The sequence below is a fragment of the Ciona robusta genome, chromosome 9, assembly GCF_009617815.1.
Source record: "Ciona robusta chromosome 9, ASM961781v2".
Classification (NCBI taxonomy): domain Eukaryota; kingdom Metazoa; phylum Chordata; class Ascidiacea; order Phlebobranchia; family Cionidae; genus Ciona; species Ciona robusta.
The window spans coordinates 3,203,493-3,219,446 of NC_143243.1; the positions used below are offsets into that span (position 1 = coordinate 3,203,493).

Here is a 15,954-nt window from a genome sequence, read left to right on the forward strand (position 1 = left end):
GAAACTGTCAACACTTGCGACGTTAAACGCCCATTAAGCATAAAATGTGCTGTTAGTGACAGAAATTGACAACTCTTCATGTCGGTCCACATATCAGTAGTGACTGATATATTTCCGTACTCTTTGATTGCCTCTTTCATTTGTTCTACTGTTACTTTTTTAATTGTTTTGGCTTTTGCATCAGCATGACGCTTTAAAGTGTCACCGGAAGGTAATATGTCTTCACTGCTAAATATACCATGTTTTGCTGTAAGTTCCATGCAAGAAGTAATGAGACTTTGCAATCCTTTTCCTTCAATTGCACTAAAAGGGTGCATGTCAACCGATACAAATTTCAAAGCAGCTTCCTCAATCTTCTTTTTAAATACAGCAGGAACTTTATTTAAAGTATTAGCAAAAGATGTCATCTTAACTTGATCAAGCCTATTGGCCAACCTTTATCTCAATACAGCTTAACACGTGCTGTTTTAGTTTGGTAGTTCCACTTTTTCTGTCGTGTTTTATAACACTATTGCATAATTTACATAGAGCCAATCCTAAGTATGAATTGTATTCTTTTTTAATCAATAGTACAAAGCTTTTCCAAACTTCACATTCCCAGCCATTGGCTTTCCTTTCTACTAATTTATTGGTTTCGTATAACTTTAAAATGTCAACTCGCTTGTTATTTTGCAGAAAATAACTTCTGCTCAAAACTTCTACTTCACAATCCTGTTCCTTTTTTTCAAAACAGTACAGTCTTTTAATGACAGACAGAGATTAATGAGGTCATAATGGCCATTCTACTCCCATTGCCAGCGTAACAATGAGATAAGTTACATCACAATTCCCTAAAGGAATTGAACAATAGAATGGAAATCTCCCCAGGTTTAAATCCCATTAGATTCAGGAAATTTAGCAAAATTTACTGGGCATGTATGAAAGGCATATTTAAACCCAACTCTGACTCTTTTTTATTTTGATTTTTTTACGACTCTGGCTCAGTCTAAAGTAGCTGGAGTTTTGCTTCTGGGAGTTGGGATAATATGCAATCTCTGGCCTAAATCTCGGTCTTATGGCATGCTAAGCTGTAGAACCTCACCCACATACAATAAAAGTGATTTTTTTGCAAAAAAGATTTTGACGTACTGATTAATTATGAAATTGTTCTACAGTGCTTAATATTAGTAAAGTTGGGATATCTAGGTAGCTTATCTTAATATGGCATGCCACGTTGTTGGACCTTACTCACATACAAAGAAAGTAATTTTTTCAGAAAAAGATTAAGAACTACTGGTTAAACACATTATAATTATTTTTCTACCGCGCTTAATAATATTTCCATATTATATCTCCACAGTACCAACCCCCCAATGAACCCCCAACCCACCCCACCAGCACAACCAACCCAACCAACCAACAACCCACCAGTAACCATCCACCAGACTGGTAGTGGACAAACCACTCAATTCACCATCACACCACCCCAGTATACAGTGCAGGTAATGCTATAAATAAGTTGTTTAAAAAAATAACCTTTTTCAAAAAGTTACCCTTTTTTATTTTAAAATTACCTTTTCAAACAATTTTAAAATCAGTATGGCAAAATTGTTTATAAGAAACAATGAAACATTGTATGTGGTATTAGTACCCCAGTACTGTGTATTAATAACTCAATATTAAAAAAGTGTTTTTATGTAATGCAAAAAACATAGTTCTGTGGGGTAAGATGGGACACCTTTAACACATATTATCTAAATATCCTGATCGTTTTTTAAATAATTAATCACGGTCCATGGGAGTTGTAAGAATATGGTTTTATAATTCCTTGAATGTTCTTTGTTTAATACCAAATGGGACAAGAAAATAGAATGCATAGGTGTCCCATATTCCCCCACCCTACTATTTAAGGAATATGTAGCAAGAGCCTCTGGAAGTAAATTAAATTTTTGTGTTGGAAATAAAATAATAATTTACAAAACGTTAAGGTAAACGCGACCATTCAACCACAAATACAAATAACGATGGATCCTAATGCTCAACCTACGAGTAATTCAACAAATCAATCAACAACAACAAACCAATCAACAACAACAACAACAACAAACCAAACAAGTGGATCAACACACCAAGCTGATGTAAGAACGAAGTCAACTTTTTTAAATAATTTTTTTACTTGTTTCTATTTATCCAATATATAAATTATATGCTTTAATTGTTTCCATATGAAGTTATTTGAAAAGTTTGCGGGACTTTTAATATGGTTGATAAAATGCAAATAGAATTTTTCAATGCTTTTTTACCAAACATTTACTTTACTTGTGTACAGATGAATTGAAATATTATGCAACGAACTTAAATTTAGCTATAAATCAAAATGTGTATTCAATGGCTTAAGAATAGGTATTCAATGGCTTAAATTAGTTATAAATCGAATAGGTATTTAAAGATAATATAAACACGGCAGGGTGTTGTGACACACTGTGTGATAACCACTACAATCTAATGTATGATGAAAAGTTTTACATCCAGTCAATTTTACTTCATACTAAATATTGTTTTTTTTTACAAATCATGGAACATTAAATAAAAAAAATGACACTGTCTTTAAATTTTTAAAAATAAACAATTAAAAGGCATTTATGATAAAATATGTGAACGCAGTTGTATTATCATTTATCATATTTATGATAGGTTCACGTGATTCAGATGAACATGCAAACTCCTAACCCTTCGCAAATATCTGGACAGTTACCTAATATACCAGGTATTTCGGTATTTTTTATTTATATTAAGTGGAATACTGATAGTGTAGAAAAATTCTTGAACGTAAAATTTATTCATACTTAAATAGAAGAATTTAACTGTATCACATTTCATCATTTAGTTGAAATGTTCCGACTGTATATTATGAGATTCAATCATGTTTTGCAGTTTTTTTGGAAAATATTTATTTAGTTCTTCATGTTTGGTTTAGTTTAAGTTATAGAACAGTCAAGACGTTAAAACACCTTCTGACCAGAAAATGGTATCTCTATGGTATGATATCAATATTGCTAATGTAAGCATATGTGTCGTTGGGTAATACACTTAACGAAATTTGCTCCAACCTATTGGTAAGCAATCTTTGTCAAGCCATTTTGAAAAAAAAATGTTTGACTAAAGTAAAATTATCTCTTCTATAAGAACTGTATTTGCCAGAATTCACTTTTAGCTTATTTTGTGATTCAAATTTTCAATACAACTATGCAAGTACTTAATATGGCAGACTAATACATTAGTTCAATAAAAATTTCTTACCACACAGGTCTCCCACAATACGTTTTATATTTTTTTAGTTTATTTTGTGTTTAAACACAACTATCCAAGTACTTAATATAGCTCAGATTAAAACACTGGTCCAATGAAAAATTCTTACAACACAGGTCTCCCACAAGATGTTTTGTCGAATATTTTCCAAACTGTTGCTCAACAAGTTCAACAACAGACTGGTGGAGGGTTGCCAGGTGGTCATGGACATGGTATGGTGGTTGTACAAGGCCCTCCTGGTGGTCCGGTAAGTATATATTATATAAAGCAGGGGTTTCCAAACTTTTTGCTTGTGCCAGGGGCGTATTAAGGAATTTAAAAAGGGGGGTTCCGCAAGTTTTTGCTTAGGAAACGGACGCGCATAAAACGTAACGTGCATGATAAAAACATACTCATAATTAATATAAATAATAACGCATATAATAGGAAACGCACAAAATTGGTTATAAACCACAATAATATGATTCCTTTACTATTTTTTAAGAGGAGGGGTTCTAATTTTACAACAAAAAAAACAATATTTTTTAAAAAAAATTTTTTAAACAATATTTAAGGGGGTCGGGAGTCCGGACCCCGTGACCCCACCCCCCTTGTATATGCTCCTGCCTGTGACACTTGCAATTTCCTGAAAATTTCTATGTTTTTTTCCCACACATCCTAAAATTGTCAGTAAAACTTCTTTATCCCTCTTTCTCTTTGCTTTTTTCTCTCTCTCACATACACTATAAAAAAAGAGCCTAACCTAAACCAACCACTGTAAACCACTATAATAAGTAACTAACACAACTTTGTTCATAGAACCAAATACAAAATGACATCAGTGATATAATTGGACAAGGAATGATGAATGCAGTGAATCAACATATGCAGAGTAAGTTATAAAAAATAAACCAAAGAATTGTAAATGATCCTTCAACAGCTCATCTGGTATAAAAAACGTAGTGTATTTCCTTCTCTGATAAAGTCTTGCCTGATGGCAGGTAAAAACATCGGAAATACACCACGTTTTATACCAGATGAGCTGTTAAAAAATATTTACATTATGTGTGGTATCATAGGTAAAAGAATAAACTATTTTAAATTAAATTATACACATTACGCAATACTTTTATTTAAGTTTGTTCATGTATTATACCCCTACAGTGGACAAGGTTTTTTCTAACAATTAGACTCGATAACTCAGGTTAAGTCTTTACTGCAAATCAGAAAACCATTGGTTCAATATAATGTCTGTGTTTTTTTATGCCGAAACATAAGTACGTTTTTGGTAAATATTATTTTGGTAAATTTATGCTAAAACATGCATAATGTAATAACAACACCAGACAGTCTACCTGTATTTTCCCATCTCAACCCTATATTCCAGATGTGAATCCACCATCCAACTTCACCACCAACTTCACTACTTCCAGTGTTTCCCAAACCATGCCTTCCACAGCCACAAGCAATGTTACACCAACACCAACGGTAACCACTGCTGCACAAACCGAAACAACCAATGAACCAACACCACCAGTTCAACCAACAGAAGGTTTGATGTTACACATTTTTTTTTAAATTTGATTATTTTTACGTCACACATGTGACAGAAATGTTTTTTGTTTATACTATTTTTATGTTGGTGCCTAGGCTAGCACCTGCGTACCCATATCTTTTACAATGTTTTTCTTTATACCCAAAAATGTAAATAAGGTTATATTATAGCATTATTGGTTTGTTTGTTTAATTACCCAAAATTTATTGGTGATTACCATCACATACTAAAAGTAATATATGTCAGTTTTTAAAACAATTTTTTTAAATCATGTTGTTGCATAGAAGTCCCACGGATTGCAAATGAGTTGCTTTCTAATGGAAATTTTGGGTCGCGACCTTTACCCTCTCACCCCACTACCACGTCGCGCCCCACACCAACCCAACCTATTACAACTGTGAGATCTACTTCACGACCCTCCCGCCCACAAACAAGGGCCGTACCAACACCCACCCCACCAATGCCCCCGAGTGGTGGGCCGTCACTTTTCTCGCAACTATTTGCAAGTTTTGGAATGATAGGAGGACAAAGCGTGATGGGTAAGGTTTTTTTCATATAATTTATCCCGTTTTTTTTGTTATTGTTAAATATATAATTTCTTAAATATAAAACATTTCAATTCGTGTATTTTTAATTAGTTTTATTTTTTATTTTTTCTAAAATTTAATTTAGTTTCTAAAAGTAATTTTTGTTTAAAAAGAATTAATGGGTATGGTTTTTTCGTACAATTTATCCCTTTTTTCTAAAAAAAAATAATTTTTAATTTGTGTTTTTTGAACAGTTTATTAATTTTTTTTAATTATATACTTCTTATATGAAATTACTTTTTAAAAAAAGAATAGATAAGTTTTTCATACAATTTGTCTGTTTTTTATTTAAAATATTAATTGTTTTTTTATTCGATTTTATTCGATTTTTTTTATAAAAATTTCCTTAACCTGCTTTTTGATATAAAATGTTCTTTACAGCAAAAAAAGAAAAACATTTTTTATTCATTTAAAAAAAGTGAAATAGTTTAAAATAAGAATGAAGAAGTTTGTACCCCTTATTCCTATTATTATTATACACCCCTTTTTATACACCTCAGGTATATTTCGTCCACTGGTTGAATCTATGAGTGACGTCACCCCGCATGATATGATGGGTATCATGACAAACAGCTCACGTACACTTGCTGGTTTGCAACAAAACTTACGAAGAAATCTCTGTCAAACTTATTTCGGTGGCAGAACTAGGAATCCAACGTATGATGAAATTGAGGTGAGTATTTTGTGCTTGGCAGTTAGCATGAGGTGGAATAGAACTATTCAGGTCTCCTGGCATGCGCTGTAGGACTTTTACATTGTGTATAAATATATTGTTTCATAGTTGGTGAGCATGTAATGTGTCGTTAAAAAAACACCAAGCTTAACAGTTGCATTGTGTATGAATATACCATGTGTGCCCAGTGTATAAAACGACACCCATGTCATAACTTAACAGTGAGCATAAATACATAATATATGGAAGGTGACTGCCACTATGTGTTGTATAAAATTATACCACCATTCATAAATCTAACATATTTTTCAGACCTGCACAGAACGATCGTCTGAAGAATTACGTACCAGTTTCAAATCCTTGTTTGATGGAGCGCAAGCATCACCTGATGTAGACGTGGTGGAATCCAATCTATCATTATATAGACACACCATGAGGAAGATAATTCATCTCACGTTTAATGGAGGTAGTGGTTATGTTTGTATATGCAATATATGGTGTGTATACTGTATTGAAAATATATAGTATTGTGAGGCAAAATGAGACAGTTTTTTATTTAATTTTCTTGTCCCATTTAGCAGTAAACAAAGAACATTAAAATAATTATAAAACCGTATCCCAACAAGTGCACGACTCCCATAGACACTTGTTAATTATTTAAAAGTTTGTATAGTAGGGTGGGCTAAAATTGGACAACTTTTCATTCTATTTTCTCGCCACTTGTGTTGGTGTACAACGAAATTTCAAAGAATTCTACAGCTGTATCCTCACGACTCCCATAGACTGTTGTTAACCGTTTAAAAACACAATTAGGATATTTTGATATTATGTGCTAAAGGTGTCCCATTTTCACCCACCGTACTATATATACATAAACCTTGTAGTTTTAAGCAAATTCTCTGCAATGTAACTGAATTATGTTAATGTTTTTATCATGACAATTTAAAATTGGCAAGTAAAAGGTAGACGTTATTGGTTTGAAATAATTTGATTTAAATTTTCTGTTTATAAAAATGTTCTATGCTCACATGTAAACTATTTATGATCTAGTGACAGGTGACACTATGTGTAAGAATGTTCTGTCACACATTCTATTTTATATATCTGAAGTCCTACAGCAAATCAATTTAAAAAAAAAAGTTTTTCTCATCTAGTAATCTGTTTCTATTAAAACTAAAAAAAAACGTTTTATTTTTTTGAAGAATCAAATTTTCAAGACAACCTAATGAGGCATCTGGAAAACATGTTTTGTATTTTTATTCGAATGAACGAAAGTATTTTGCGTGGGAAACGACCGGCACTTGTTGATCATCTGTTGAAGTTTATGGTAAGTGAAGATGAATGAGAATGAATGTAACTTACTTTATTCCTGGTGGCCGAAAACAGTAGGTATAACACGGGTGTTCATACACCTCGTGCCAGCTTACGAGTTATATCATGTATGTTACTTTGTGGGTGATTATTTTTGGGGGAATTTTTTCATTTTTTGTGTATGGCTGATAATTTGGACAACCCATTAGTGACCACTGGGTTGGAACATTTATCATTAAGTGTCTAGACCAAGGACACATACGCCCACAATGGTAGCAGCGAAGAGCATGAGATTATGTTAAAAATTAAATGGCTGAAACTTACTACCTCGTCTTGCCCTGAAATTTCTTTGGTCATGCAATGGCATCAATGGTCCAGTGCCGTGGCTCAGTGGTTTAGGCACTTGCATAGAAACCAAAGGGTACCCGGTTCGATGCTCGACGGCGATACTAACACTGATTGGCGTGTGTGTCGAAGATGTCGGAGCGACACTAGTCACAAGAAATACTTAAATTGTTGGGGTATTGGGCCAACTCTGGCCTAAATCTCAGGTTCTTGACAAGGACCTCACCCACAAAGAATAGAATAGGGCGCATCAGTTAATTAACAGTGACGCATTGTGTGCAAAAGTCGCCATTTTAGTTTAGTTCATACAGGGTTTTGGTTTACCTTAGGTTGTTTTTACTGTTTGTTTTTTTTAGTAATTTATGCTTTTAAATTAATATCCAATATTTTAAAGAGTTATATCTGAATAAATGTTAATTTTTAAAAATTGTTTTAATTTTTTTTAATGGTAATTACCTTGTAAAAAATCTCCATCATTTTTAATCAGTATTCCTAAATAATTTTTTTATTTAATTTGTTTTAAACATTTTTTATTAGTAATAGATACTTGTAAATAAAATCCATTATTTGAAATTGTTTTTTTCGATCTTTTTAAAAAAATTTCAGGGCTCCGGTGGTGGATTTTTTAGCTTGGTGATGGGTTCTGTTGAAGGAGGCAATCCACTTGATCCAATGATCAACATGGCTGTACAACACTGCCAGATCACACAGGAACAAATTGATCAATTTGTTATGAATCCTAAACCTCAAACTACTCAGGCAGATAACGTGAGTTTGTTTCAACAGATTTGAATTAATGGGACTTTTTTTTACTTGCGTGAGGGTTTTGGAAGAGTGTCTTATTTTGTACACCTAGTTATCTGTGTTTTATAAAAAAACTTTTTTTCTGCATTTCCTTTTATCGATTAGAATAAATCAATAAATGGAACTTTTTTTTCTTACATGATTGAAAATGACATTCTTTTGATAGGAGTGTCTTATTTCATATACCAAATATTCTGTTTTTTTTCTAAACTTTTTGTTTTCTGTATTTCTTAAAAACACCTTTGAGAAAAACTTTTGTTTCTTATCCAAAACAACCTTTTTTTCTGTATTTCTTAAAAAAAAGATTTGATTTTCAGATGGATGACACGGCCTCAGGATTGATGGTGGCATCCGATGACGTGGTGGATGGTCCTCGGATTGAGATGGATGATGTTGTTGCAAGTGATGAGGATGGCAAGAAGAACGAAGGTGAGGTTTTGTGTGTTTGGAGCTTCAAGGCATTGGCTTTTGAAAATCAACGTACCAAAAAGTTTCAAAGGATGAAAGTTTAAGCATGAAACTTTATTAAAGGTTTTTGCTAGTTGTCATATTTTTATTAGAATTTAATTGGAAAATGAGCTGATCATTGCACTATTACTACTGTGGAGAGGTTAATTTAGGACATTGTTAAGAGTTTCTAAGATATTCAATCGTTTATGCATTTTCACTGGATACTCATTGGTACAACACCCATGTTACGTTAAATCTTAGGCGGGCACAAGGTGTGTGATGACCATGTATATACTTTGTGGTTAATTGTAAAATATCTGCTGTCATGTTATCCTAATTTGATAAAAATTATTAATTTTTAAATTGATATTTGTTTTACCTACAGCCTCGGGTAGTGAGGATTGGAAGTTGAGCGTTCCACAAGAGTGGGTGGATACAATATCAAGCGATATTGAGAAACAGAAATCAATCACACCACAACCACCATTCAGTGAAGCTTACCTGGCTGGTATGCCTGCAAGCAAAAGAAGAAAAGTTGGAAAAACCGAATAAGTTTTCCAGCATTTTATGAAGTTTCTTCCATGTGTGAAATGTTGGTGTGTTTTTTTATTTCCTGTTCTTTCTGCATGTATGCTTAATTAGTGCTGGTGTAAATAGTAAAGTGACTTCTTGAATTGATTTTTAGAATATGGTTGATTAATTTTTATTGTTCATACCATAAGTCTTGAAATTTTGATAACTAATTTGTGTATTTCAATTTAAGCGTTGTGTTTTTGATGTTGTTTTGACGTCTTTTAATACAATGTTAGAACAATAAATGAGAAATGATATTTTGTGATTGGTGTTTCACAACATTGTAATGAGAAATCATGTTGAGGTAGTTCAGAGGGACCCTGCTTTGAAGGCCTACAGCTAAACTACTCACAATCCCACAGATTTTATAAAATGCGACTGTAAACTTGCTCAAAACATAACAAGGGTTGCAGAGAAAAAAAATAGCTGTTTACAGTAAGATGCCAGAAAGAGAACTGTGACTTGTGAGGTAATTTAGGCGCTTGAATTCATTAGTCCGACATTATAAACAAATTTGTACACCAGACTTGGATTTTTCGCAATAATACTTTTTGAGCACATTTTTTTGATGTACTTTTATTATTTTTTTTCGCTCTGCAAGCAACTTATTAAAAAGATGCTGTGAACGTCCAACGTTTAAGTTAGCAGAGTAAACGTTTATAAATAAATAAATAACGCAGGTCGTTATCTGTCGGAAGACTTCACAAATTTAATAAGATTAATGTTGTTCATCGGTGAACTGAGTGATTGTGTTTGTTTAGTCCTTTTAATATCCTGAGGTGGTTCATTTAATTCTTCAGTATACCTGGTGGGTGGGTTGACAAGTTTTGAACCACTGGACAAAGTAGTTGCTGGTGTTGGTTCAGGGACAATTGGGCTCAAGCAGTGTCGTCTTTTCATCGCGCCCGAATGAGCAGAGCGCAAAAGGCCCGGCTCAAGGTCAACATCTAGTGGTTCATCATATATCGTAGTTATAATGATACCATCCATACCAGGCACTGCCTGTTTTCGATTTCTACCCGAAAAACGTCTGTTTTTCGGACGTTTTTCGGAATCCTCGAAATATTGCTACGAAACTGCGGAAAAAAATGGGAGGAACTAGCTAATGGTTCACCAGATCTATGTGCGGGTCTATATGGCTCTTTAAACCCTAAGCCATCTCTTGAAACTTGACCATTTGCTTCAACAGGGTCTCGTCTACCCCCACGACCCAACCCAACATCATCGTTCCATCCCAACCCCTCCATTATATGACGACCGAATCCACGCGTGTGTTCTTCGAACTTGCCCATCTTTTTAACTTTTGTTTTGGAAAGTTTTAACCCGCTTTTCAATGCTGCGCCTTCTCTTAACCTGCACGTTTTTTAAATAATTATTCAAACAGATGCAGAAAAGAACGGTTAGAGTGTTGGGGGATTATTTTTGGGGCATTTTTTTATTATTTTAGTCTATGGCTGACAATTTAGACAAGCTATCAGAAACCACTGGGTTGAAGCAATTGCTGTTAAAAGGAGACATACACACAGCAGATATTTTACTATAATGGGTTGGAGAGTCTTGAACCTGTAACTTCTTGTCTAATAGCAAGACACTAACCACTGTGCAATGACACTGCAGTCGTCAAATATACACTGCAGTAGTTAAGTGGTGACTAGCTAAAATTAGCTAGCAAGATTAGACCCCACCAATAATGACCCATAAAAAACAAATACAATTCCACAGGTTATCAACCATCCACCAACTAACCTCTTCTCTTTCCTCATAAGTTGGATCTGCTTTGCATCCCGATCTCCATCTCCATGATAATATTCACTCACATCAACATCCCAATCATCAGCTGTCTCCTCATCAAAATCTCCTTCATCCTCTTTCCAATACTGAGCATCTGTGTACGTGATGTATATGAATGAATGAATATATGTATTTTGCTTGATTCTTGCGGCCGGAAAGCGACAGTCGTTATATAAATGAATGTAACTTGCTTTATCCTCGTGTGATGGGAAAACAACAGTCGTTATAATACGGCTGTTCTGTTTCATACACCGCAGTCTGCTTAGGAGTTACCATGAATGTAACTTTGTGTTCGATTCTTTTATAATGTAACGTTTTATATCTTGTATTGCCAATCTGCCAGTGCACGCGATACCACAACCAAGGGGAAACTGAATGTCACTTAACAAAACCATGCGACCGACTCTTAAAAACACAACGGTTCACGCAAAACATAAAGATCATGAAAATATAAAACAGTAAAGCACCATACGAACACATCATTACAACATATCTTTACAATAACTTGCTTTATCCTTGTGCGACTGGAAAATGATATTCATTATAACAAGTTTTTTCTGTTTCATACACCTAGTGTCCCCTTATGAGTTACCACACATGTTAATTTATGTTTCATTCTTTTTTATATATGCCTGACAGATTCAACAATCCATTAGTGACCCCTGAGTAAGAGTAATTGCCGTCAAGTGTCTTGCCTAAGGACACATACACCCACAATAAAAGAAGCTAGGTTAGAGGCAAACACGGTAACCTCTTTCCCACAGCCCCAAAATGAATATTTTTCATTTAATTATAACATGTCAATGTGTGGTATACATAAATACTATTACACCTTATTCCTGTTACAAGTTTCTTCGATAGTTTTTTCTTCGATATACAATTTGAACAACCCATATGGGAACATTATCAAGATATGTCATTGGGTATGCATTTTAAAATATATAACAGCACATACACACCTGTATAAAACACAAGACCACTTCCACCCTTCTCCCATTTCAATTCAATATCTTCTTCAAATAAACGCTCTTTGCATCTTTCCTGTGAAGTAACATCATCATGGAAAGCCTCGTGTCTCTCCCACTCTTCCCCATCATCTGAATCTGCATCATCATCTAATGAACATTAATATTATGTTAAATGTTAGGTAAAAATAAACTTGACCAGGCGACAATGCATTCGATTTTTTATGAGAAAAAGTGTCACATTACACATTTGTAAGTAATATCACGTCAAAAAAAAAAATTATTGAGTCCATGCACAGTTGATAGTATCAAAGTCTAGGGCGAATGTTAATATCTTTTCTAATTACTGAAGTGACAAAGAACTGAAAAAAGAATATAAATCTAGATAAAAACTCAATAACAGAATAGTAATATACAATTATACAGGTGTCCTATTACATACAGTATGTGGTGGGCATGGCTCATGCACCTTATGCATGCAAAAAAGTTTTTTTAGGATGGAATTTTGTGGGCGATTTTTTTATAGTTTTCCTTTATTTGTATGACTGACAATTTGGATAAGCAAATTACCACTGGGTTTCAGCAATATTCAATAAATGTCTTGTCCAAGGACACACCTACAATGGCGCAACAAGGAAGCATTGAGCTTTGAACCTGTTATCCTCTGGTTATCAATTATTTTACCCCAAAAAATACAATTGTTTGGCTACTACCAATAAATGAAACATGAAATTATCAAATACCTCTTTCTGTCTCATTATTTTCAGTGTTTGTAGGTTTCTCACATGATAAAGATGATTGATATTTATAACCAACATTTCCATAAAGTTTATTGCTTGCTGTAGAAGGGAACTCAAGTTTCAATTTCTTTATGATGCTTGATTGAAAAAATTATAATATATAAATAATGTGTTTTATTACATTAAAAATGGTGATTTTGTAAATAAGATTTCTGGTTATCTTGCAAAATTATAGGTTGTTAAAGGGGTATATTTATTCATTGGGGGGGAATGGTTCTCCAACTTGCATGGTTGATTTTTCTAACGAATGGTAGGATACTTCGTATTTATACGAAATAGAATGTTATATATTATATATCTATAACAAAAATTAACATTGAGAAATGAATACAACATATAGGCATATACTGGGGGAAGCAGATTACAGAATAATTAGGTACTCTAGGATAACTTAGAATAGTTTATTTCAAATCCAGAATTTCAAATATTTTTTTATTTATATTATAATATCAATTTTACCTACAAAAATTAGTTTATTGACACTTAAATAGTAGCATTGCTGAATCATGAAGTATAAAGTGATCAAAAATTGTAATTTTTTGCGTTGTGATAATCAGTACCCAGATGTTGCTCATTTGGCCTTTTCGCACCATATGTTATGCATAAACGAAGTTACGAAACATTTCAGATTTTGTCAAAAATTAAACAGCATGATGCTTAAGCTAATATGTGATCTTTACTTACTTTGGTGGAAGTTTACAATCCCTGACTAAGTTTAGAAAAACTTTGACTGGCGTTCCTACATTTCCATGAGGCATTACATTACTAGGGGGTTGTAACTCAGATAACTTGAATAAACCGTCAACACTTAGATCTTTGGTATCAGAGATACCAAGCCGCCTTTTTTCACTGCTGGTTAAATATCTGCAAGAACATAATTATAGTAGGGTGGGGAAAGATGGGACACCTTTTCATTCTATTTTCTCGTTCCATTTGGTAGTGAACAAAAAACATTCAAAGAATTATAAAACCCTGTACTCGCGACTCCAATAGAACGTTGTTAATTGTTTAAAATACAGTCAGGATATTTGGGACTTTTAAAAAGTCAGACTTTTAAAAATACGGTGGAGGCACAATGAGCATTCATATAAAATAAATATGTTTACTGAGCAATGTAGTGTATAAAATTTCAGGGTTGGTGCTTATGTTAGATACATTAATCCCTTGATCATCTGTTTTAATAATAATAAATTTATTTGTCTCTTCAATTACGGTTTCGAAGATTTAGAAATATTTTAAAGAAAAGACAGGATATAGCGGCAAAACAACAGTTGTTAAAACACGCTTACAGTTAAAAACATATTTACATTTAATTGGAAGAAAATAAGTGTGGTTGCTACACCTAGCAGACAAACGAGCAATTTTTGTTTCATTAGTATCAAGTTAAACTTCTAATAGAAACAAAATTGGGGAATAAAATATATGCATACCAAAAATACTACTACGGTCATCCAAAAGCCGTAAGAGAATAAACAGTGATAACAGATCATCCAGATAGTTTGTTATGTTAAAAGAACATGCTATAAACGGACATATATATATATAGAATAAAGTTTTATAGTGATAGTATTGATATTGGTGATTAACTTACTGAGTTAAGTTTGAAATGTTCTTCTTTGATATCAAGTTGATTATACATTTTTCTGTGAGCATATTCCCTTCTTTGTCATCCCAATATTTCTTGTTATATTTTGTTACAAAGTTATGACGCTGGGCACAAGTTCTTAGTGAAGCAATGCAAACGAATGTTGAAGTTTCCTTCATCGAAACTGTATTCACATCTAAAGAATTTGTTAATACTTAGTTTGGCACTGGTGAAGAATCTTATGGTACATACATAATAAGCTGGTACCAAGTGCTAAAGGTTGGTAGTTAGGGGTTATTAGTTGAGGCTTAGTGGTTATAGGGGTAAGTAGTTGAAATTACAGATCAGATAACGCAGGGGAGTATTTTTCACTGGCAACATTTGTTTCAAACTGCCAAAACAAGCTTAACATTTAAAAAAATTATGTCGGACTGGCCCCTAGGTTAGGGATTTAGGGGTTGATGGTTAGGGGGGTTAGTAGTTAGTGGTTAGCAAATAAGGTGGGGGAAGAGACTCTTCACTAGCACCGAGATGGAGCAATGTCCGTTAAGTGTCTTGCCCGAGGATAAAAACACTTATCAGCATCGATGTCGAGCATCCAATCGGTAGCCTACTCTTTGGTTACAATGCAAGCGCCTGAACCACTGTGTCTGACAAAAACTCATCCATAATTTATAAGTGATGATAATTATAATTATACTACAGTATGCTACCTTTCTTTTGTTGCTTTTGTGGGCGATGTTCAGGTCTATGTTTGAAGTGAAAACAAGAAAAACTTTCATTTTCGACAGCGTCTGAGAAGAATCGTCTTAAGTCTGCGGAACGATAACTTAGCGGTATGTTTCGAACAATGACAAACACTGGCGTAGAGCTACTTTCCATGATATATCTTTTTACATGTTCCTATTTTCTAAAAGAACGTTTTAACTTAGTTGTTTACACTCTTTAAATGTCCGAAAATGATTTTACAATGGATAGTTAAACATATACACATTCGTTACAGTCAGTGCTCAAGTAAACACACGTATATTACTATATTTAGTATTTTAACCAGAAACCTCGCTTTGTTTTTATTTGCAAACATTTCTCAATACTTGGGGGAATACCAGATTTTCGACAAAAGATAAAGACCAACATAGAAATGTCAATGAAAACTTAAAACGTCGTGAAAACGTCAGATGTTTGTAATTGTTGTAAAAGTTTTCGTTTGAACTGTTTCCTTGCAACATATTTCTTACACAATCAAAA

The 15,954-nt window shown here is 33.5% G+C and overlaps 2 protein-coding genes across 3 annotated transcripts in view; one reads left to right on the forward strand and one right to left on the reverse strand.

Annotated features, from left to right (window-relative positions):
* LOC149730886 (large proline-rich protein bag6-like) overlaps window positions 1-9,822 on the forward strand; it is a 22,178-nt gene extending 12,356 nt beyond the window's left edge. Inside the window, exons 12-24 of one of the 2 annotated variants that reach the window (XM_089884140.1) lie at window positions 1,340-1,481; window positions 1,968-2,117; window positions 2,674-2,746; window positions 3,405-3,535; window positions 4,087-4,159; window positions 4,655-4,819; window positions 5,107-5,361; window positions 5,910-6,082; window positions 6,395-6,551; window positions 7,285-7,409; window positions 8,345-8,506; window positions 8,860-8,971; window positions 9,378-9,822. In XM_089884140.1, the coding sequence (XP_089740266.1) occupies window positions 1,340-1,481; window positions 1,968-2,117; window positions 2,674-2,746; window positions 3,405-3,535; window positions 4,087-4,159; window positions 4,655-4,819; window positions 5,107-5,361; window positions 5,910-6,082; window positions 6,395-6,551; window positions 7,285-7,409; window positions 8,345-8,506; window positions 8,860-8,971; window positions 9,378-9,544 (1,885 nt within the window). In that variant the 3' untranslated portion in view covers window positions 9,545-9,822. The remainder of the gene's footprint in view (window positions 1-1,339; window positions 1,482-1,967; window positions 2,118-2,673; window positions 2,747-3,404; window positions 3,536-4,086; window positions 4,160-4,654; window positions 4,820-5,106; window positions 5,362-5,909; window positions 6,083-6,394; window positions 6,552-7,284; window positions 7,410-8,344; window positions 8,507-8,859; window positions 8,972-9,377) is intronic. The other variant, XM_089884141.1, reaches the window with a different exon arrangement.
* On the reverse strand, window positions 9,723-15,741 carry LOC149730888 (G patch domain-containing protein 3-like). Its single transcript, XM_089884160.1, has 7 exons — window positions 15,420-15,741; window positions 14,713-14,902; window positions 13,806-13,985; window positions 13,065-13,198; window positions 12,316-12,471; window positions 11,312-11,450; window positions 9,723-10,918 (listed from the first exon to the last, which is right to left on the reverse strand). Exons 1-7 carry the CDS (start codon window positions 15,586-15,588, stop codon window positions 10,537-10,539), a joined length of 1,350 nt encoding a protein of 449 aa, XP_089740286.1. The 5' UTR covers window positions 15,589-15,741; the 3' UTR covers window positions 9,723-10,536.
* Window positions 15,742-15,954: the final 213 nt, after the last annotated feature.

Coding starts and splice junctions, on each gene's coding strand:
- LOC149730888 (XM_089884160.1), bottom strand. CDS start 15,588: ATGGAAAGTAGCTCTACGCCAGTGTTTGTCATTGTTCGAAACATACCG. Junction 12,472..13,064: donor AAATAATGAGACAGAAAGAG/GTATTTGATAAT, acceptor AATGTTCATTAG/ATGATGATGCAGATTCAGAT. Junction 10,919..11,311: donor CTTATGAGGAAAGAGAAGAG/GTTAGTTGGTGG, acceptor AAAAACGTGCAG/GTTAAGAGAAGGCGCAGCAT.